The 24,062-nt window shown below is 41.1% G+C and overlaps 1 protein-coding gene across 3 annotated transcripts in view; it reads right to left on the bottom strand.

The window, feature by feature from the left end:
- GAREM1 (GRB2 associated regulator of MAPK1 subtype 1) overlaps positions 1–24,062 on the bottom strand; it is an 84,739-nt gene that overhangs the window by 7,722 nt on the left and 52,955 nt on the right. For 2 of the 3 annotated variants that reach the window (XM_077933070.1, XM_028737077.2), the window contains exons 3-5: positions 13,412–13,542; positions 4,265–5,443; positions 415–581 (exon numbers count right to left, since the gene is read on the bottom strand). In XM_077933070.1, the coding sequence (XP_077789196.1) occupies positions 415–581; positions 4,265–5,443; positions 13,412–13,438 (1,373 nt within the window). In that variant the 5' untranslated portion in view covers positions 13,439–13,542. The remainder of the gene's footprint in view (positions 1–414; positions 582–4,264; positions 5,444–13,411; positions 13,543–24,062) is intronic. The other variant, XM_028737079.2, reaches the window with a different exon arrangement.

Below are 24,062 nucleotides of genomic sequence, written 5' to 3'. Positions count from 1 at the left end.
TGTGCTCTACGACAGTGCGCTATAGTGCTTCCTTTGACATTAATATCCAGTGCGTCACAATCCATAGTGTGCCCATCTACAGGTGGACCAATTTTCAAAGTACAGTGCAAAACTGCAGGGCTTTCTTGTTACAGTAATTTGGACTTCCCTAATAAGTTGGGTTTGTTTTTTTTAATGGCTGGAGTAATCCACTTCAGTGAGTGTTCCCTTACAGATTAGACTGTAAGGAAAACCCAAAGGCATCTACTAAGGCAAGAGGCTGAATTCCCTTACCTATTAAGTGTATAGTTCTTACAGGGAAACTTTGCACAAAACTGTTTGAAGGGATAACTTGGAAGGATGTTCTCTGGAGTAACTGTAAGCATCCATGAACAAGAGAAGGCTGAGAGCCGGAAGGAAGTGTTCTGTACTTACATGTTGTGCAGCCCTGATGAATAGTATGAGAGTGTTGGACTAGGAGAACGAGTCTGCTGCCGCGCTGGTTTGTTTGCCCGCGGAGGAACAGATGGACTGGTGGATGTTGGCTTTGAATTTCGTGGAGGAACAGGAGGGGCATTCAGGAGTCTACATTCTTCTCTGACCTAGGAGGGGGGAAAAACTTTATCATCCGGCAGAACTTTAGTATGTTCAAAGCACACCGTATAAGTAACCAGCAATCCGTACAGAAACCCTGTAAACAGTGCTTTTCTTCTATAAAAAAGGTACTGTGTACCCTTGAGTACCCCCAGAAAAAAAGCACTGCCTGTAAAGCAAGTCAGCACTTACTACGGATGAAGAACAGAAGCTGTGAGAGAATGACTTGCTTAAGCCCACCTAGTGAGTGGACTGATCAAGCTAGATCTGGATTTCCTGGGTGACTTCCCAGCTCCCAGCTCTTTTTCTTCACCCCCACATCACACCTGGTGTGCAAGAATTTAAGAGAAGGCTTGAGAGTCCAGGTGGGTAACCTAATCGGAATCAGAGGTAGATGTATCAGCTCAGGACCCAGTTTTTTAAGGATCACAAAACAAGAGGAATAGGGGTGGTATTCATCCTACAGTGCCCACAAAGGTGGTTAAAAACAAGCAAACCCTGAGTACTGGAATACAATGTTATTGCCTTCTTAGTAGCACATATGTATTCATATAGAAAGCATAGCCTCTCTACTTATCTGTTGCCAGCAGAGGGCATATGGTAGCCACTGAAGGATTGCATGAGCTGGTACAGATGTTACTGGACCCAGCTTACTCTGGTCATCTGCCCATATACAAACAGTCTAGCTATGTGAGCAAGAAACGTCTGAAGAGGAGACTAGAGTGAAGGAGAACCTCTTCTTCCATAACTAGAAGCCATGCTAAAATATTAAAACATGCCTCTACCCAGTAGGAAATGGGAAATCATTTAGAGTTGCTATCAGAAGAACAGAAAACTGCAAGCGTTTTAAAACTGGTGTTTTAAAAACCAGGCAAGACAGTCTGCACATTTCGGTTGTAACCATCCTTCAATGTTGTGATTGCAGGTTTTGTAACTGTAAGCTTTTTTAAAAAACAACAACACCAAAGGTGCAAGATAGCATACTACAACAATGGGAGAATTTCTCCCTCTGTGAATACTAGCAGTGAATACAAGGCTTTGATTTTTAATGCTTATTTCAAGATATTACAATGTTTCATGTATTGAGAATGCAGCACTATACCTGCCATTGTGCAAGCAGCTATGCATCATCGTCATCAATTTATTAATCACCTTCTACACATCAAGGTGATGTACAATTAAAACACCAAAACAGAGCTTAAAACACAAAAAGCAGAGATAGAAAAACTAAAACAATACAAAGTGGACATTCCTGGCAAAGACCAATTTATCCCAGCTGTGGCAAAGCATCAGAATAATAGGGGTGACAGGTGTGGGTACAGAGGTACTAGCTGTACAGTGGTCAAGGCAATACTGTGTCAACTGAGTAGAAGTGAGGGGCCAGAGGATAGCAGTTTGATGACCAACATGCAAGGAGCTAATTTTTAGAGAGGCCTTCAATTCCCAAGCAAAAAAATCTAAATGAGTTCTCTTTTGTGGCTGTTACTGAATTCAGCCATAGCACCAACGAGCTTTCAGTGTTGCCCCCTAGATTGCAATAAATTGATTAAATTCCGACTCGAGCATCAGTATGGTATGCAGAGCAATAATGACGCTTTTATAAAGCGCGATAAAATGTTGCCTACATATTCAGTGTGAAGAAGCAGCTCAGTCCTAGAGAGAACTTCAACCCAGAAGGCCGTCCTGTACCAAGAAAGGCTCCATAGGGCACCTTTTTGAAGCTTTAAGAGTAAAAAAATGTATGCTCAGCAGTAACAAATGAAGCAAACATGCTCTGTAAATATTGTGCCAGGAATAAACAGGAGTCTTACTTACTCACTGCATTAAACTAAATATATAGAGAAATGCCTTTACCTTCAGAAACATGTATTTTTTTTAGCTTGCGACTACCAACTGGTGTTCATTAAACCAAGGCATATTTAAATAACTTCTAGAGTTAGGCTAACAATATGCTACAACACCATGGCTATATAATTCAGGGAAATATTTTTGATGTGTCTAAGAGTTTCTACATGCCTAATGGATTTTGAGAGTGTGGAGGATAGCTAAATGAAAATGCCTACCCCGTGTCCTGCAGCTGTACAAAAGGCAAATTCCATGTCAGGTATAATTAGGAAAGGGACTGAAAACAGAAACGTCATCAATGTAATGGCAAATTTATTGCGTGGCCACACTTGGAATACTGTGTACAGTTCTGGTTGTCACTTCTCAAAAAGGATTATTGTAGAGCTGGAAAAATATGAAGAAAAGGCAACTCGAATGACTGTGGGAGACTGTGGAACAACTGCCCTATGAGGAAAGGCTATAACATTTGTGGCTTTTAAGTTTTGAAAAAAGGCAAGTCGGAAGGGACATGAGAGAGGGAGATAAAAAGGTTTCTCTCCTCATATTAAAAACTGGAGCCAACCAATGACACCAAATGCTGGGAGATTCAGGATAGGATACAGGTATCAATGGCTGCAAGTTGTGATGGTTATATATTAGCTCCAGATTCAGAGGGAGCATGCTGGGGAACAACAGTGGGAGAAAGCCACTGTTCTCATGACCTGCCTGCTGCCTTCCTACAGGCATAGGTTAATCAGTGTGGGAAGCAGGATGTAGGCCTAGATGGGCTTAAGGTCTGATCCAGACCTAGTTTTGGACTAGTTTTCTGTTCTTACTTTCACCTCAGTTTTGTAGCATTTTGCATACTTTTGAAAATCTGTCTGATGAGAGTCAATGTTGGGACAAAAAAAAAAAAAAAACACACATGCACGTACGCTGCCAAAAAAGAGCCTCCAGTGACCCTTAACCCCTTAAAACCATTGTCTACCTCTACGCCATATTTTATTTAATTCCACCATTTTATTGATTTCTACTGCTGATTTTTCCATTCAGGGCCTATTATTTTTTGACCCATACACCAGACATATGTTCATCTCTAATGCAATTTTAATCATACTGTTCCTTGATGCAAAGTATTACATGGAATACTTACGGTTTGCAACATAGAGACCCCTTTTAAAAAAACACCAAAGAACCCCTGCCTGTTCAATTTGCTAAGTCAATTTCCATCACTCAAGTGTTTCTCCATTTTTCTTCTTCCCCAGGAGCATTAAGCAGGTTCCAACTTGGTAACCTTTTGTTCTTGGGAGGACATACTCATTCAGCATGGAGTTTCATCTTACCATTAAAAATGGCAAAAATTCTTTGCATAGCAAAAAAACATTTCTCCATTCAATTTTACATGTGAAGTTGCACAATGCACAGAAAAATGCATGCTCTACAGGGAAACATTTTTATTGGACGCAATAAAATCCTGTTCTCAAATGTGGTTTACTTCCAAACCAATCTAGAAAAGTGCAAACTCTAGAGGGGGAAAAATGAACACCAAGGCTGCTATCCTATACCCATCTTATTGTGAGTAAGACCCACTGAGCTCAGCGAGGTATACTTTTAAGTAGATATGTATAGGATTGTACTTAAGCCTTCAAGAACTATGAAATGGGTATTGGCTAATTGAGGAAATAATTCTTTCTGCAGAAGATTTGGGGGATCCCAAAGCCTCTGAATTCACAATTATGACAGTAGGACTTGCAATCCTGGCTCAGGAAATCAAGTTCACCCCATTATCCAGATCAACGCTTTTAAGTTTATGATCTGGACCTACCATCACCCATCTTTATTAGAAAAAAGAAAGACCATGACTTACTGCTTCTGATTTAGGAGGCACAGGTGGTGGAGGTAGGGAAACTTCTGGAGATTTTGATGTTACTGTTATAGGCCCAGGTGCTGGAAGAGAAGAATTGCCACACTTGGACCGGAAAGAACTCCTATAGCTGTCACATTTGTTCTTCTCACTTTGTGAGCGATTGAGAGGCTGATCACTCAATTTCCCACCCCCCTGGTCCAGCCACAGTTCCTCATAAGGAAGTTCCGGTTTGGTAGGTAAACACAACGATTCTTCACAAACTTCAGGGAACAGGTAGTCGCTGCTGCCATCGCCAGAGTCCTGGCACTGCAGGGCATCATGGGAGAATAAAGCCCACTCGTTGCACAAGTCCCTGCAGCCGTGAAGGTTCACCTCACTATTTCCATGGAGGTTGTTTCCATAAACACAAACCGAGAGGCGGTGGAAGGATTGCGTCAACTCATCCCGAGCGTAGCTAAGAGAGTTTGGCATGTGGTTGTGGCTGTGGGGCCGGGCTTTCTGGGGACTTTTGCACTCTTCATTCCAGTCGGCTTTCACATCTCTCACGCCGCGGGAATACTCGTCGATGTCAAACTGCTCTTGGCAGAGACTGAACCAGTGCTTGACAAAGGCTTCGTGACCCACCTCCCCTTTCACAAGGCTTTCGGGGAGCGTGAACTTTGGAAGAGCCAAATGCAAAGGGAAGTGCATGGGAATGATTTTGTTACTGTGCAGCGCACAGCAAACCACCACAGTCTTGGTCTGAATGTTGACAAACTTGTAGCGGTGCCCCTCGCGGACAAAATGCAGGTCGTAAGGGTTTCGGGGCGGAGAGCTGGGCACAGTCACGTTCACGGGCAGCCGGGTCTTCTCCACGATGTTGCGAATGGTGTGTTCGCCCTCCTGCATCTGCAGCTCCAGGGGGCTGCGCGTGCTGAAGCGGCCCTTGCACTGGAAAGGAAGGCTGATGCTCTCGTTGGTCCTGTGGTTCATGCAGATCAGGCACGGCATCTTGCCTCTGCCCAGCTTGCTGATGGAATTGAGCTTCCCGATTTTCTTGAAGATGGTGTTGAGCCGCGACTTCTCCTTGGAAGATTTTGCATAGAGGATTTCCGCTTGCCCCATTAACGTCAGCTCGTCTCCCGTGCAGAGGGTGATGTTGTAAAGCTCGGTGTCTTCGTTGCATTCGCCAGAAGCCACCTGTAGCACAGAAAATTTAAGAGATGCCCAGATAAGCCATTTCGGACATGAAGCGTAAAAGCAACAGCTGCAGAAACAACGAATTAAAAATTATTGAAACTGCAGATAAGGGATCAACATTTATTTAAAATGTCTTATTTAAATTTCCTCTACAACCAACCTCATTTCTTTACTGAATATGAAATTCTATGAATCCATATGTACACAGGCAATTCTGACATATCCTGGAAAGAATTACGCCCCAGCCAAAGAATAAAAAACAATGCAGTTAATGTAGGGAAACCAAACATTTGAACCGAGTAAGACCCCCCCCCCCCCCGCAAAGCCTTGCAAATTATGACTGAGTCACTCTGACTTTGCTGAATTTTTCATCCCACTCCCATAACTAGGGAATGGCAGTGTGGCAGCTGCCAGCTGCATTCTCTCTCTTTTCTGGCTTAAGGCAGCCTCTATAGTTCTGTCGTGGATCTGTGCTTCAAGGACATAATGGAGTACTACAATGGTTGAATACGTGTGTGTGTGTGTGTGTGTGTGTGTGTGTGTGTGTAGGAGGTTAAAACATGAAGGAGACTATACAAGTGCTATCAGTGAAGATGACACAGAGTTGGGCTACAAATGCTAGTGTTTCCTAAGCCCAGGAAACAATCAAATTCTATTGTTGTAGGAAAGGTGACAGGTAGAGCTTACTACTTGGACTGATCATGGCCTCGAGGAATTGCAGCTTATCCCAAGGCAAGTAGCCAAGTGGCAAGCTACACGGCTGAACCAAGAGTCACAGAGAATCAGGAGTGAGCAATATTGAATGCACAAGTTAGGTTGCAGAGCCTGCCTCCACCTTGATGAAACTTTGCAATTTCATAGAAAGATTGCCACTTTTCTGGTCTACACTCTTTAAGAGTGTCAGAGGCAATCTTCTTCAGCTGGATGCGGGGAAGGCTAGGTTTTCTTAGGTCTCAGCCTTGGGTGTATATTTGTACTGTGTGGTGTAGTGGCTAAAGCACTGGACTGTGACCTGGGAGGCCAGGGTTCAAATCCTCATGCAGCCTTGAAGATCACAGGGCAACCTTGGACCAGTCACTGTCTCTCAGTCTATCCTACCCCACAGAGTTGTTGTGAAGATAGAATGGGGAGTGGAAGAACCATATTTTTGTATGCCACCTTGACTCCTTGGAGGAAGGATGGGTTATAAATATAATAATACACAGGGATATTTTTTTTAAAAAATGTTTTAAATTTAATTTGTTTTTCTCAATTGCTTTTTAATTGCCTGTAAGACAGAATTGTTCCACCTGGCCTTTGGCTTAGAATCAGTTTGATTCCTTCCCCCTCTTTCTTTTTCCTTTCTCCTCCTGTGAAGAGGCTGCATCCTAATGTTTTAATGTTGCATCTTAATCTTTTAAATTGTATTTTAATCAACTTGTTTTTATTATTGGTTGTTAGCCTCCCCAGTCTTGGCTGGGGAGGGTGGGGTATAAATAAATAAATAAATAAATAAATAAATAAATAAATAAATAAATAATAATAATAATAATAATAATAATAATAATAATTATTATTATTATTATTATTATTATTATTATTATTATTATTATTATTATTATTATTATACCTGTTCTTATTGTATGATTGTATGATTGGAAATCACCCTGAGACTTATATGGAAGGGGATTCATAAATTTAAAAATAAGAAATAAATATAAGCTAATAAATAAGAAATGGAATGGAGCTAGTAATGGCTAGGGCTCCAAGAGCATGGCACGTGAGAAAGCATCACATTTCCACACATAATCAGAGTACTGCCTAAAACCGTCGGCTCTTTTACAACATATACATTTTTGTTACTGAGTTAAGTGTAGACTGAGATCCCAATCTGATGATCAGCCTAAGAACCACTCCTTCCAGTCACACTGGAAATTGCACAAATGGAATGCAGAAGGAATAGAACAAACCCATCAGGCGTGTTCAGGCATCCACTATATTCATGTAATTCAAAATAATAATATTAATTGCATCCACACAAACTAAACAAATGGGCTACAGACTTTTAGCTCTTGATACATTCTCCAGTCCTTTGTCAACCCTTTCCTATTTACTGAGGCCATTGCTCCTTAGTGAGCAAAAATATTGAGTTTGCAATACCTCCCACAAACACATTGCCAGAGTTAAGAAATCACAAATAACTTATACTTTTCCCAATAGGAAAATACATTCCCCCCCACAAAAGGTTGCCAGATTTGGTCATGGAAGATCCAGGTTCAAATCTCTGCTGAGCCATAACATTCATCTGCGTAGCTTTAGGCAAGTTACTGTCAAGCTTAACATATTACACAGGAATGTGAAAAAGAAAAGTAAGAATATATTATAAACTCACCTTGAATTCATGAGATAGGACAAGAATGATGGCCTTTTCCCCAACCCATTTCAGTACTCCCTCCAGTGTTTTTGAATGTATGTATGTGTAATTTTACCCCACCCCTGTAATTAACAACTCACCTGGTAGCTATAGGAGACCTGGCATTTTATGCTAGAGCAGTGGTGTCCAAACTTTTTTCAAAGAGGGCCAGATTTGATGAAGTGAAGGGCCATGAGGGCCGACCAAACGGCTTTTTTTTAGGATTGAAGTTGTTGGGCTTTTTTTAGAATTTTACCCCAGGGGCCGCATTAGGCCCCCTGAAACGGACTTTGGACATGCCTATGCTAGCGAGTGCATGGGAAAAGAATGAGCTGCCACCCTATTGGTTCTGGTCTAGGCAGAGGGAGGCCTTGGCCCATCCAGCTCCCTCCAGTGCAATGGATCAGAGAGTTGGGTTGCACGCTTTTCCAACACAGATAATAACACAGCATAATATATTCCTTTTCTTCCAAAAGCCTGCTCGTATTCAGAGTGGCATTCAGTTTCTGCTTCTTAGTATTTGTAGTTGTCAACTGCATGCTACCACATAAGCAATGAGCATAGCAATCCTAACTCGTGTTTATACTCTGTTTGGGGATAAGGTGAAATATCCTGGAGATCTGCTTGCACAGAGACTGCCACATCCAATTCCTTATGGGACTCTTACCTCCACTGACTAAAATAGAAGGGAATGGACTGTGCCAGCCCCATAGTTAAATGAACCATTACTGCGACCATGCTAGGGAAACAAAGGGGCTTTGTATCATGCCTACACCTACCCACGGCACTATCCGCTTTCCTCCTCTCTCCTGGTCAAACATTGCTGATGGAGCGCCAATGCTGGTAGAACATCGATGCCAGCAGAGCTTTCCACTGGTGCAAGTGTTGTTCTGCTAGTGTATGTCTGCCTTCAAAAACATGCAAAGCCCCTGCTAAGTGTGAATAACAACTTGACAAAACTGGAGGAGATGCATCTTATGCATGTGCTTAAAGCTGAATCCTTTGGCATGAACAGGATGCCTGGCTAGTATTGCACTTTCAGAGTTTCCCAAGAGGAAGTAATTCAAATGCTGTGTTCAAATCTACACATCCTCAATAGAGCTAATCCAGGAAACAATCAGGATTTCCCTGTACGTGATACTCATTCACAATTCAGGTCAATGCCATGGCAGTATTATGAAACATTAATATTAAACAATGGTAGATTTCACACCGTGATTAACTATTCTCTCTCTCTCTCTCTCTCTCTCTCTCTCTCTCTCTCTCTCTCTCAAACTCACACACTTCTAGAGCTGCTTCACACAAGACTTTTTTGCTCCATGAACATCAGTGCTGCAAGGAGAAAGGGCATTTTGGACACATTAGTCTTTTAAATTAAACATAGACATGGTAAAACAGGCACGTGGAGTGTCCCCCCCTTCAAAAAGCCCTCACATGTTTTGTACACATTTTCCTGCAGAAGTACAATATTAATTGAAGACAGATATCCTGTGTGATGTAGACTTCCAAGATGGGATTTAGTTTCAATTTAGGTAATATCAACTGGAGATAAGAACACTCTGAACTTTGCAGAACACTCCCCTCTCCTCACATTTTTGCATTACACACACGGTGAAATCTCACATGAGAAACAAGAAGCAACAGAGAAATCAGTGGCCCCTCATTCCTCTTTTTGCATGGTCTATGTCATGTGTGAATAGGCAGCTTGCACACTTGCTCTATGGTGATATATATGAACTCAACACACATCTGAGTGCAAAGATATGCAAGCCCTTGTACTGCAAATTTGACAGGATGGGCAAGACTGCTGCTGCTCATGTTTAACACCTGAAGACAAAGTCCCTTGCTTAGAGCAGTAATTTTATGTCAGTTTTGTTATTCTGAAGCAAAGGTGCACATAAAAAGGTGTTCATTTGCACTTTCATTTATTAATGGCAGAGACAAAAGAGATATGTAAAGCATTATAAATTAGTAATTTCTGACATTCCTCAAATACAGTTCTGCACTACCACAGATATCAGGCTTAGCCAGCTATTAAGTGACTGCAGCAATTTATCTTATGTGTGTATAATGAACTGAAATAAAATGCTAGGTATCAGGGAAACCTAATTTCCTAAACAGTATTTAAAACATTAACTGGGTAGAGAAAACTGGGTAGAGAAAAATGACATTTGCAAAGTTTCTTCTAAACTATGCGTCATGGCATCTAACTCCTCTCCAGCTTAAGCTACAACTGCTATCTAAAGACAAACACAGTGAAGTTGTGCTTAGAAATGCCATGGGGAACTATAGCTCAGAAATGCAACGCTAATTGCTTTGTCTAGGATTTCCACCCTCTGGCATGCCAATGGCATTAATGAGCACATCACTTAGCACAGCCACCCTCATATCCGGAGCTCCTCCTTTTGTGGTGGTACACATAAGAGACTTCAGAAGAAGTGATGATGTGCATTCATTGCCACCACCTCCGCATTATAGTGCAATGGTCAAAGACCTCTATTAATACCTTCCAGCGTTCTGAAAGTGTTTGCAGTGTGGTCACAACTTGAGATCAAGGTCCCAGTGTGCTTGGTCTGACTCCTCTGCTTCCTCCCTCCCACGCTGGAGTCTCGGCTGCAGAATAACTCCTTTTGTTGCCTTACTGTACAGTTTCCAGCCTCCTCTTTCCCCGTACATTTGGAAACACATTTTTAGAGCTGAATTTGGGATTAGGGCCCCTTGCTGGTCTTGAGGCAAACTGGTATGAGACTACGTCGCAGAAAGATTGGATTCAATTTTGCATCAACAAAGTAATGTTTCAGTGTACTGAAAATATTTGCATTCATGGACCTGAAGCTTTACCCAGAGAACCTGAAATATCTTGCAGTTAGCTTATTGGGCAAGAATCCTCAACAAATTTCCCCCTTTTCTTCAGAGAATAAACCTATTGAATTACCACCTCCAGGATCAGGAGGCTCCAGTTCATTTTCTTCTGCCACTATGCTGGAAGGAGTGTGTGTGTTTAAAACTTGCAGCCCCAAGTACTGCTTTCAAGAAAGAGATGTGGGATGGGTGAACACTCAGTAACTTAAATTAGACTTGGGTATGATTCATGTCACTGATTCCCATCTGGCCAGTTTTGCGATTCAGGCATCGCACTAGAGCAGGGATGGGGGACCAGGTACTGCTGGAGTCCAATTCACATCTGCCCCAGCTAGCATTGCCAGTGGTCAGGGAGTTAGAGTCCAATTGACATCTGGAAGGCCAAAGGCTAGTCACTTCTGCACATATAGGATGCACATATGGGCTTGACTAATTGGCAGATTTGAGTCTTGGCCTCAGATTTAACACCTAACCTAACCCTGTTAACCTGATGTATTGGTTGCATTTGTAACCCTCTGTTCCTCCAAGGGGTTCAGGGCTGCTATTCATGAGTTCTTCACATTTTAGCCACATGACAAAGCCTGTGAGATAGTATAAGCTGAGAGATAATGGCAGGTCCAAAGTCACCAAATAAATAAACTTCGCAGTTGAGATGGGATCTGAAGCTAGATTTTCTACACCCAAATATAGCCTTCCAGTGTGGGAAAATTAGCTCCTAACAACTCCGGTGACTATAAAGGGCAGACCAAACAGGAAGGTTTTATCATAAGTTTGATCATTGGCAATTTAGGTGTTACATTCTAGACCCTCAAATTGTGATTTGCTGAGGGACTGTAGCTCATTCCCAGGTTCAATGCCTGCCACTGCCAGTTAAAAGCCTCAGACAGCAGGTGGTGGAATATACCTTTGCCTATATTATCTTACAGGACTTTCATGAGGACAAAACAATATATTTATAATACTTGTAAAGGTGTTCACTGTGCACCTCTCATGCCTTATATATCAGGAGCTGTAAAACTCAGGCTGGAAAAGACGAATTTTCTACCTAGAAAATGCCTGAATGGCTAAGACAATTCTTATTTTTTGCTTAAAATATAATGTCCACCTGCAATTTATACCAAACAACCATGAATACTTCAGCTTCTAAAACAGGGGGAAACAGACATTGCTCTTGCAGCTTTGGGAAGTTACATACTCCTAATGAATAATTGCACAAATAGGATAACGTAAGTTCAGTGTGTGAATACCAACACAGACATATTAGTGGTCATTATAATCTCCCAAAGTGCAGAGTATGCTGTTCTGTTCTGCATCTAATATAGAATCAATGTACACAGATTTGTGTGTTGTGTGTTGTACAGACATAACCCAAGAGATCCTAGCAGGAGATCTCCCAGTTGGCACCATTTAGAACTCCCATGAGACACACTTGACTTTGTCTCTAAACTTGTGTGTGTATAGGAATAAACCTGAAGATCAACAGGGTCGAATCCAATTCTAACATGCTTAACTTTCTGACTTAGATGTTACACCCTCTTCTCAAATTTTCCTGAATATTAATAATGTTATCTTGACTATAGATGAACTTGCTCAAATGAGAGGTCAAGCATACATAGCCACATCCAAAGTATATAGGAACATAGAACTATGCCTTGTACTTAAACAACCCATCAATCCATGTAGCTCAGTACTGTTTACTCTAGATTGGCGGCAGCAGGCCACCATGGTTTCACAGACTGGGAACATTTTCCAGTCCTACTTGGAGGTGCCAGGGATTGAACCTGGAACTTCCTGCATGTAAACCAGTGCTCTACCATTGAGCTACTGCCCTTACACAGTGATAGACCGCCATCTTGGATAGGCCCATGCAGTATGTGCAGCTCCCTAGAAAACAATTACTTATTTTTCTAAAGTGATTGTGGCAACAGGAAATAGCTTGTGGTATTTAACCGTTAAGGTGAATCCAGAACAAACATGGAAACTGCTAGAGGTCATTCTAAATAGCTAAGACACTCTAACATACAAGATTGGGAAGAGAGAGAGTGGGGGGGAACAGTCTACAGACACTGCAGTCAGAATTTATGTGGGTAGTAGTTTCTGACATTACTTTGTTTAACAGTGCTATGTCCTCCCTATTTGCAGGGCTTAAAGAAAAAAAGCAACAACATGTCATTTGAATCATGTTATTTCTCGTGGCTGCTGCATAGATTTTAAATCAAGGAATCATTAGTCCTTTCTGTTTCCATGTAAATGCTGATAATCTTCACGAGTGCTGAGGGGTTTCAATAATAGTCCATACAGCCCCTGTGTAGCCTAAGACATTCTGTGGAGTGAATGAAGCAGCTGCTCCCTCACCAATTAAAATCTAAGGGGTCGGAGGGGAGGGAGAGGGAAGGGGAGTGCACAACAAAAGAATCTCTGTCTAAAATTTGGAGGCAATTAAACAGATCGGAAAAGAACATTGCTTACTGAAGGTGGTTCCCTCTTTGAAAAAGTCTTCATATATATCTCGCACTGATTCACAGAGGCTTCAGGATGGGTTTGGGGGAAATGTACACAGTAAGTTGCAGTTTAAATACCATCAGACTAAGACAACTCAGCAACCCAAAATTACTTCTCCCACAGAGCACAGTTGCTCAACTGCCATGTATATATATATAAAAGGTTTAACCATAAATCATTTCGCTAGGGATAAATATTAGTTTAGGGGCTACCTTAACGTTGAATGTTATTTCCTCCATGACGTAAACTCGTTCAGGAAATGCTTTAGCCACCTCCTCCACACTGTTAAAATACTGCACTGGCTCCTTAATATCACGGTCTTGTTCCAGCAGCTTAAACTGCCCTGAAAACAGATGATAAAATAGAAGAGCAATAAGATATTTATATTGGACGGCTGTTTCTGTGGCAACTGCTAACGCATTCCCTACGCTATTTAACTTGGTCAGTTTCCTCCAATTATTAACAGTTAGGCAATGGAAGAACAGATTGCACAACTCTTTGCGAACCTGAAAAGGAAAGAGTTACCAAGCTTTGCTAAACCGGAATTAGAAGAATGTGTGTGGGCCGACGTGAAATTTAATAGAATTTACAGGCGGGCTCTCTGGAAGTGGACTGAAAGCACGAATGCATTCTCATGGTAGAATTACACACAGATTTCTGCACATTTAGAACTTTCCCCAACACGTTACAGTACTTTATGTGTTAAAAGCACAAACTCAAGTTTTACAGGAAAATACCCCAGAAAAAGAAAAGCTCTGTAAGAACTGAAGAAATTTCACTGGCCAATTCACAGTGTTCCCAAGAGCCCCTTTTGAGGGGCACAAAGCTTAGGGATATTCACCAGTTTTCAGAATTTCTGTTCTGCTGCTTCACAAAACATTGCATTTTTGAAGCCACTTTCATGGTCACATAATAGGTTAAACTGTCAAGTCACTAGAGTTCTGTGAAAACAGGCAGTGTTATTAGTGTTTATCACAATGCACTGATATGCTTTCTGGTTGTTTTGTACTACGATGCCAATTAGCCCCAGGCAGCACGGCCAATGATCAGGGTGATGGGCATTGTAGTCCAAAACATATGGAGAACAGGATCCCAGCAAGATGGCTTTTGGGAAAGCTAAGTCTTTATTTCCCATGCTTGATACTTACTGTATATGGGCAGTACAAGCTAGTCTGGAAATAAAGCCTGTTGACGTCACAAAATACTCACAAAGGGTTATCTGCTCCACATACCAATACTCTGTATATAAATTTGGGGTCACATACAGGAAGTTCATTTAAATAAAACCTAATTGCATTATGTCTTGCTGTAACGAAATAGAACTAGCACAATACAGTTTTTTTACAAACTGGGAATGTATGGTAAAGATTTACTTTTGCTTGGAATAAGATCTGGATGGTAAAAGCACCATTGTTTATTGTTAAGGTTAGGGTTAGGGTTCATTGTTATTCACATGAACATTTTATCAGTGGTAACAGCCAGCACATGAAACTGATATATTGCATGAATCAATTCCTACAATTCAACCATGGTACTAGCTTTGATATAATGTGGACACAATATCAATCAATGAAGATAAGCTTATCAAATGATAAGATTAATTTGTAATAAGTACCACCAATGCAATACTGTGGATCTGACATCCGTGACTGTAATTTATAGAAACTAATTATCAGCAACATGCACTTAAAATATCAATAGTGTGCGGTAGAATGTAGCAGTCATGAACTCACCAATAATTTAAACCTTTTTTTCGTATAGGTATATACACCCCCACCCCAACTTACCACAAACCTTAATTCAATACTACTTCCTAAGTGCAAGCAGTTATCTGAAATATTATTTGGAATATTATTATTCTACACTAATTTAACAGGTTAATTTTTTTTTGCAAAAACAGTACTTGAGATTACCACGCTCCCCAAGATGCTGAAAACAGTTGGCTGTCCTAGGACTAATTTATATGTTCATTTTTGGAACTGTGTTTGGAGACTCTTGAGAGTCCCATGGACTGCAAGAAGATCAAACTTATCCATTCTTAAGGAAATAAGCCCTGAGTGCTCACTGGAAGGACAGATCGTGAAGCTGAGGCTCCAGTACTTCAGCCACCTCATGAGAAGAGAAGACTCCCTGGAAAAGACCCTGATGTTGGGAAAGATGGAGGGCACAAGGAGAAGGGGATGACAGAGGACGAGATGGTTGGACAGTGTTCTCAAAGATACAAACATGAGTTTGACCAAACTGCGGGAGGCAGTGAAAGACGGGAGGGCCTGGCGTTCTCTGGTCCATGGGGTCACAAAGAGTCGGACACAACTAAACGACTAAACAACAATAGCTTTTTGCTGTTTTCCCCTGACATACAGAACATAAGAAGAGCCTGCTGGATCAGATCAATGGCTCACCTAGTCCAGCATATCCTCTTCTCATTTCACATAGTGACCAAACCAGATGACTGTGGGAAACCTGCAAGCAGGATTCGAACACAGGAGCCCTCTCCCCAAGCACGCTATTTCAAATGTGCTTCCACATTCACAGCAACCCAGTACCAAATCCCCCTTCTATTCAGTGTGGAATCTCATTTATGTGCCATGAACCTTTAGTTGGCAGATATTAATATAAAGGAAAAAAACAGAGATATACAATACAGATTGCGTATAAAGTATTTGAAAGGCACTGTTGTTGATTGAAAATCCTGTGGGAAACAGCAACAAGTGCACTGTCCTGTTATTTTGAGTGAAAACAGACTACCCACTTAGCAAATATTCCTATTTAAGAAATCCTGCATGGCTATGCTAAGTACATGGGACTTCAGGTCGCTGGGTGAGCTGTATCTCTAGAAACACAGATATGGAAAAGTAACCACATATGGCATTGTACAGCAGGGACTATGGATGGGTTCTCACAACATGGCAAGCCAAAGTATGGTTTACCAAGATTGTGCAAACATACAGGCTCCCAGAGACGAGCTCACAGTTGTTCTGCTCCTCTCTGGTCCTTTTTGCTCCCATGCTGCACTGAGCGATGCCAGATTTGGCATAGTGAGTCGTCTGAATCCAGGCCTATGGGTAAAACTCACTCATTAACCACAAGCTCCAACCAACTTTAATTCTGCTCTCTGGGAGCCTGCACAATTCCAGCAAGCTATAGTTTACTGTATCATGTGAACCAAGTTGATGTGGCAAACAGTTTGCTTTTGCCCACTCTTAACTGCACTGTATTTGGCGCACGCACGCGCACACACACAATACATACATACAAATATATATTGAAATTGTTGCAACTGTTCAGTGTACTGATGCCATGCTACAGAGGACAGAGTTGGGGGGTTGACAGCAAACTCCCACTTCCTCTGATTTTTATTCATTTGCTGAAAAGTCTTGCTGAGTTCGCTACTCCTACATCAGAGCCTCCTTTTTAAAATATGAAGGCTTAGTTCATTCATTGACATCTTGCTTATTGTGCATTCTTCTGTGCCTTTCAGGTTTTGACCCTGGTCCATGTTAAACAGGCTGCGGTGGAAGTGTAGGATGCTGTATAGTAAAAAATTCCATTGGACAGGGACAGTTATGTAAACATTTCTGCTTCTGCCTGGAACTCTGGATAGAACAAGCAAGCCTTGAAAGAAGAACTGCTTTCGAAAAGCAGGATGTTTGAATATGTACATAGAGCAACCCCATGTAAAAGACTGCTTTTGTTTCACAAGGAGGAAGCTTTTAAATTTACTGAATGGGAGGATTTAATTCCAAAAAAGAGTCTATATGGCTATATAGTTTTTGGCAATATGTATTCATAGTACATTATAATGTGGGAAGAAATTAATTCTAGTTTAACCAGCATTCAGCATTCTAAAACCCAGTAGCCATAATAAAGTGTGTACATACATTAAAACAGATATTTTTTTATTTTAAAAAAGGTTCTCCTGTGTATTCTTGAACACAGGCAGTGTTTGAGTTATTTTCTCTTTGTAGCATGCATACTGTATACATTTCTCCCTCGTAGAACACCCACAGTAGAATGAATCTGGGAAACATTTCCCCATCAGGGTCCTTCCAACTCTAGAATTCTATGATTCTACCAGCAAAACAAGTTGCAATGAATCTATTCCTTACTCCTAAAACTCAAGAGATGAGACAATTATTAACACTCATTGAATGCACTGGATAAACATTATAAAAATATAGATGTAAGAATTGTGAACGTGCACATTTCTCTACATTTGGGACCTGCAACGTGATGTTGCAGCATGTCACAATTTCTGTTTAGTGTTCAAGCCAGCCAGCCAGCCAGCCTTGCCTTGCCTTCCTCCATATGCCGTTCCATTCTCCCATTCCACCTCCCTCGCTTCACCCCCAACAGTTAACTTTCCATGGTCATTGAACACATTTGGTTCCTATTGGCTTCTTCTGTTCCCCACTCTGACACTAGGTCCTTCCCCCACCAGATTTTGTACTTCTGCAAATCATGGCATTTTCCTGTGCGTGGGAGGTGCCTTTTTGGCTACATAAGCACTAGCACTGACATTTGAACAGGATCTTTTTAGAAGCTATTTTAAGACACTTTAAAACTGTTTCAGATAACGGTTTACAATAAAATAGCTGGAAGCACATGGAACCATCTTTTTACATGACTTTAACCAATCCTGCAGGACAAGCCCTCTTAACATTGGCTGAGGTTATAAAAGGATTGTAGAGGAACATAGAAAAAAAGACAATGAGGCACCAACAGGAAAGGCAGTTTTCCTGCCTGGTGCTAGGCTCTCATTTATCACCTTGGTTGCAGACATGTTACTTAGAAGGACTTCTTAAGTAGCCTTTAATTGCTGTCACCCCAGTAAAAATAAAAGCCTTGGCCTAATGCAATATCACCACTTTCCTAACCTATTTTACCCCCACTTTTGACAGATTAGTTGTGAGGTCATGGGAATGCGGCATACATAAGGAATCTGCCTGTCAGACGGGAGGTCTGCAATACATAGCCTGGAGTTGGCTATTCCCTGATCTGAAATACCAGCTATCTGGTTCTCTCGTTGCCATTGGTTCAGCTGCTCCACTGTCACACAAAACTTTGCAAGCCTTGAGCACTGATTGGGAAGAATGGAAAAACCTTTAATTTAGAGTTCTGAGCTTTGCTGCCAACTTAGGGCTAAATTTAAGTGTTGGAGTGAATTCATCTCATGAACACAGCACAAGGACAGAATGAATTGTTTCATAGCCTTTACTTGAAAACCAAGTGCTATGGCACTTGCTGCTTATAATACAAATAATAGAATCTCTGATATACTTTGCAAGAAGTCTAGATCATTCTCCCCACCACCACCACCACTTCACAGATATATGTATATTCAGTGCCATAGCAAGCAGGCATAGAATCTCTAGTTACTTTCTGAGTAACAAGTCTCAACCTATTAAAGCTCATATCTCACTCCTCCCTATGAAATCTGAACCATCATAAGGTATTGTTCTGAGTTTGAAACAAACGTAAGCAGGGACAGACTCATTAACAACAGGAAGCTGAACTTGTGGCTTCTAAGGGCTTCCAATTTGTTGTGCTTGTGGTAGCAAAGACTCCAACAGAGACTGGCTGAGTTGATGGGCTGTCACAAAATGTCCATGAACATCCAATCTGCTTAGGGCAGGGTTGGAGAGCCCTCCAGATGTTGCTGGGGCTGATGTGAGGATGGAGTCCAATCACATCTGGCGGGCCAAGGGTTTCCCATCCATGGCTTAGGGGATAATAAAGCTGTCTACCTTCTGTGAGAGAATGAGGTATTTTTCTGTTTGGGTGGAGTTATACTTCACGCAGGCCTTTGGGACAGAGGCAGCTTTGTGAGGGAGGCTGGAGAACTAGGAAGGAGTCCAAATATTCTAAGGAAGGTCCAAGGATTGGAGGAAGCCCAGGAGCAACATGGAGAGTGCAGAGTGGCCACGCAGGTCAAGCAGCAGATAAATTTCACTGTAGATATGAGCTATCCAACCAGTTTTTTGGCTGAAGGCACCTAGAGTCTTCCTCTAATAAGCATGAAGAATGCTGGACAGCCTTTGCCTTGAGGGACTGGTTTGGCCACGATTGCAAACTAATTGAGAAACAGATGAGCATTCGCTTTTTAATAATATGATGCATTATATTGGACTCCTTCCAATGAGATTTGCAAAACAGGCATCCTGACAATGAGCGTTAACATCTAAAGCCAACAAGGTACAGAAACACAAAATAGCACTTAACATCTGAAACTGCATTTCCCCCTCCCTTTAATCTTGTTTTTGTTTTAACAGTTTATTTGACCCTACTTCTTTCCATGTATAACGCTTTATCCACTATTCCAAAACATGATGCTATCACTATATCAGAAGAAAGAGATAAAGAGCAGGCTGAAGGCCAATGAGTTAAATAAGAAAGCACTGCATAGCTGTATGTAAATTGTACTCCTAAATGATTTGGAACCCCAGAAACCTCATCTCTTGGTATGGGAAGGGAAGGGGTGATAACCGTTTCTCTGAGCTAGACTTTGGTGTACTGCTCTGAGTGTTAAAATTCACCCCAGGGCAGCCCCTATAATTGTGACTAGTTTGAAAAGTACCTATATGAGTGCTATAATTTAATTAATATATATGTGTGTATGTGTGTTCGTATGTTTGCATGTATGTGTATATAAAATTTAAAACAGAAAATGCAAAAACAATTAAAACACAAACAATAACTTAAAGGCAGCTGTGAATTTTAGAGGCTCTTGCCTTTGGGAGATCAGTATGACATCAGATTGGAGCAGGATCTTGATGGCCAGTTAAAATTTGTGGAGCTATGGATGAAGGAGGGGAGGAAGCATTGTCAAAGATATGACATTGCTAACCTTTGGCAAGTTGTCACCGTATTTCATTTCAGATGCTAAGATGTATACAGCTTGAAAAAGGCAAAATATAATTCAACAACTGGCACTGTGGAACTTTGGGGAAAGTTGTTGATAACACATTTCCAATGGTTAATTCAGAAATGCTTTCTCTCTGTGAAAGTTGTGTTTCCACGTACAATTAAAAACACTTTCCAGTATAGACAAGGAAATTAACCAGTTCTAGGTTTTTGCTGGGGAGTGGAGGAAAGACCTGTCTGAGCAGGAAGGAACCAAAAATGTACACAGGTAGGCATTTCAGCAAAAACATGGATATGCGTCGAGGCGGGGGGGGGGGGGAGAGAAGAGACAAAAATGTTCAGAGGAATTTTACTACTAAATACAGTAAGCTACAACAAAATTAAAATTGACTTGCAGTTGCAGCAGGGAGAGAAAGCACAGGGAACACATGCACACAAACTCCTACACCCCAATGCCACAATTTTATTGCTTAAGCTTCCATGAATTTGGTGTGGGAAGGACACTATCAGCAGACAAATCCAGAGGTCATTTCCTGTGTAGGAAGAATGGCCTAAAATACAACACAGAATTAAATTCTCATGCTACCCAGGGTCACACAAAACTGCCCCATATTTCAAGACCAGGGGTGGAGCAAGGTGGAGTAATCTCTGTCAGGGTCTACCTGTAACTTCCTCCCTATCCCAGAAGCATTCTGTTGGTTAGTTTGGATGGGTAGGACACCCTTATTGGGTGGGTGACACTCAAACATAGGTTAGCACACCCTACAGCTCCTGAACCTTGCAGGGCTTCTGGAGTGATGAGATAAAAAATTGCCACAAACCAACAGGCAGGGGCATCACTAGGCGCTTAAACGACTCAGGACAAAGTCCCATGGCACAATTTCACATATGCTATTTTATATATGTAGCTGCCTCTACAAAATTAAGATGTTGAGTGGATCAGGTTTTACTAGCACTGCACTCTGCAGTGTGCCCAGACTCACAGAAAGTTTCAAAACTTATTAAGTTTAAGAAAAGGGTGAGAAAGGCTCAGGAGAGCCAAGAGCTATGACAGAAGCCGCTGTCAAACACATTCAGACGGGTAACTTAGTATCATCAACCTGTAAAATAAAACTGGGGAAAATACCAGTTTCCTGAGCTCAGCAAGATAGCCTCACAGCTGAGAAACAAAACAGAATTTGAGACTTCCCATTTTTCTTTTACAAATAATATGGTAAGAGTGACAAGCGATATCCCTCAAGACAAGTAGAATGCAAAAGAACTGGGACCCACTATGCAGCTATTTCATTTGTTCCTTGTCAGGGGGAAAAACAACCTACCACCACCAGACTTGCAGAACAAGGACTTTCGAAGAAGATAAGCATAGCTGTTGGTTTAAGACTTATGTTGTACTTACAACATGAGCTTCCTGTAAACCTTGAAGAAGTTTAACATGTATTGGGGGAGGGGGGAATCTCTGTTTGCCCTGACTTCTTCACTCCTTAGATTAGATGCTCATGTTATCATGGAAATTTTAAACCCCAAAGCATATTAACTCAGAAAGAACCACAACATGATTTTGGAAGCCAGTAACTGTTGTGTTCCATTGGTCGAACACCTCAGACAGAATCTCAAAGCCAGACAAAACTTTGTTCACCTCGCTGTGCAGAGTTAAAGTGTATTATTCCAGAATATAAACCAGCCGGCTCACAAAAAGTACCAAGTTGCTTCTTCTTTGCATCTATTAAGTATTTCCACTAAAAAAATAAAAATGTAATGACAACATTTATAGGATGGTGCAAATAGGCATGTTTGAACTACTTTAACAGCACATCAGACATGCTTTTTATATATTGCAAATGGCAACAGTAGAAGAAATGGAGAAAGAGGAGCTATAAAGAAAATTATTGGGGTAATTAATGAATTCCGCTGGCATTCTGCATGTAAAAGTTGGATGTCCTTGACTACCCATCCCTCCACCGCTCCAATGATGATTCAGATATGTCCAGGGAGTGGAAGCTGTGGCCCCAAAGACATTATTAGACAACAACCCACATCATCCCTGACCACTGGCTATGCTGGTTGGAGCTGATAGGAATTGTAGTCCAACAACATCTTGTGGTTCACACATTCCCCATCCCTGAAGTAGATGAAGGAAGAAGAGAAATCCTGCAGCATAATATTTCAACCTTTGTGTGATTTGGCATCCTCAGTGCAGCAGTGCTGGCTCCTATTCTGAAGAAATCACCATTTTGTCCACTGACCTCAAAAGTTGTCCAAGAACCATGGAGTTAAAATCCACAAAACAAGCTACCGATATATTCGTTTCAGCTTCTGGAACTAGTCCATATTCTAGGAAATACACCCAGAATGGACAGAAGTTTCTGCTTTATCTGGTAAGTCAGAAAGTTCCATCTGTATCTCTCATCAGGTAATTTGCCTTCCTTGAAATTCTGCTTACAAGACATTTATTTGTCTGCAGAAGAAGTTAACAACTTCCATATATATATATATATATATATATATATATATATATATATATATTTGCTTTCGTAGATATATATTCCTTTTTTAGACAAGAAGCCCTGGAAAACTCTCATGAGAATTTGAAAGGGAAAATAATTATGAAGCTATCTAATCCTATCATATTTCTCTGCTACTGCAAGGATCTTGCAGTAACACATGATAGTTTTAATCTAAGTCTAAGTAATCAAACATCTACTGCTTGTTTCCCACTTCTGCTTACAGAAGGAGAGCTGCACTCATGAAAGAAGTCCTTCCGTGAGTGGAAGCTCCATCTATGAAATGCTTCTTAAGCCCATTTAGGTCAGGTTTTTAAAAGGGAATTGTTTTTTAAAAAGCTAAGTCATATTTTTAGTTATAAGAACAGTGGACCTCTTGTCATTTTAGTAACATTGGTTGATGGCTGAGAGATGGTAATTTCTTTCTAAGGTGGGGGTACCATCATGGAGCCTTTCAGATGTTCAATTCCATCAACCCTGGCCCAGCATGGCCATTGTTTAAGGATAATAGGTGTTGTGATCCAACAACATTTTTAGGGGTTTTTTTTAAAATCTCATCCCATTTTTTTAGTTATGAGAGGTTGAAATTTCAAAAAACTGACGATTTTGGCCTTGTCGGACTACACAGAAACCTTAAAAACTCAGCCCATAATTGATAGATGTCAAAACTAAAAACACCAGTCTCTTCAGAACTTCATGAGCTTTAGTATTATATGTCACATGCTGAACTTACTTTAAATTTTAAATTTAAGTTACAAAAAAAGCTGGATCAATTGCTATGGAATGACCCTTAAGTGAAACACAGAATTCCCTTTTTAAAAAATAAGGCACTATTTGGAATTACATGTAGGGGGAGAGGCAGGGTGCCTATCTGGAGCATAGATGGAAAAAAAGAGAGCAAAACTGAAGACTAAATTAATACTGGAATCTGAAACAAGTAGATTTGTTTGCATTGCAAAGGCAACAGGCTCAATGCAAAGGAGAAACCCGCATTTTCTGAAGTATATCTCATTAACAAAGCAGGGATTAGGTCACATTTTCTACATACTGGATGGCTCATACAAGAGCAGAAGAATACAAAACAAATAACAAAAAAATACCCTGTTTTATTGTATAAATGTCTTGAGGTTTTGCACTCCAGTTGGTCTTTAAACCATCAAAACATGTGTACCTGCAGCTTTTGTTAATGAAGCTGGGAGGGTTATACAAAATGAACAGGTGAAAATAATCAGAGATTCATTCAACAACTTGGCTGCTAGAGATAATAACTGAAGAACTGACCACAAACCACTTAACCAACTACGTGTGGGGAAAGGAGAGGAACCTACTTCTATCCTGCCTGTAGAGGAGAGAGAGATTCTTATCTTTTCTCCCGCCCGCCTACAGCCATGACACATGATCACTGGCATACCAGCCTGCACAAGGATACATTGTCCCTCCCCTGGGACAGAAAGGTCTGTGTATGCTTGACCACCCACCTGCTCATTTTGTGAATCCA

The sequence above is a fragment of the Podarcis muralis genome, chromosome 8, assembly GCF_964188315.1.
Source record: "Podarcis muralis chromosome 8, rPodMur119.hap1.1, whole genome shotgun sequence".
Taxonomy (NCBI): Eukaryota; Metazoa; Chordata; class Lepidosauria; order Squamata; family Lacertidae; genus Podarcis; species Podarcis muralis.
This window is presented reverse-complemented; position numbering and strand designations above follow the sequence as displayed.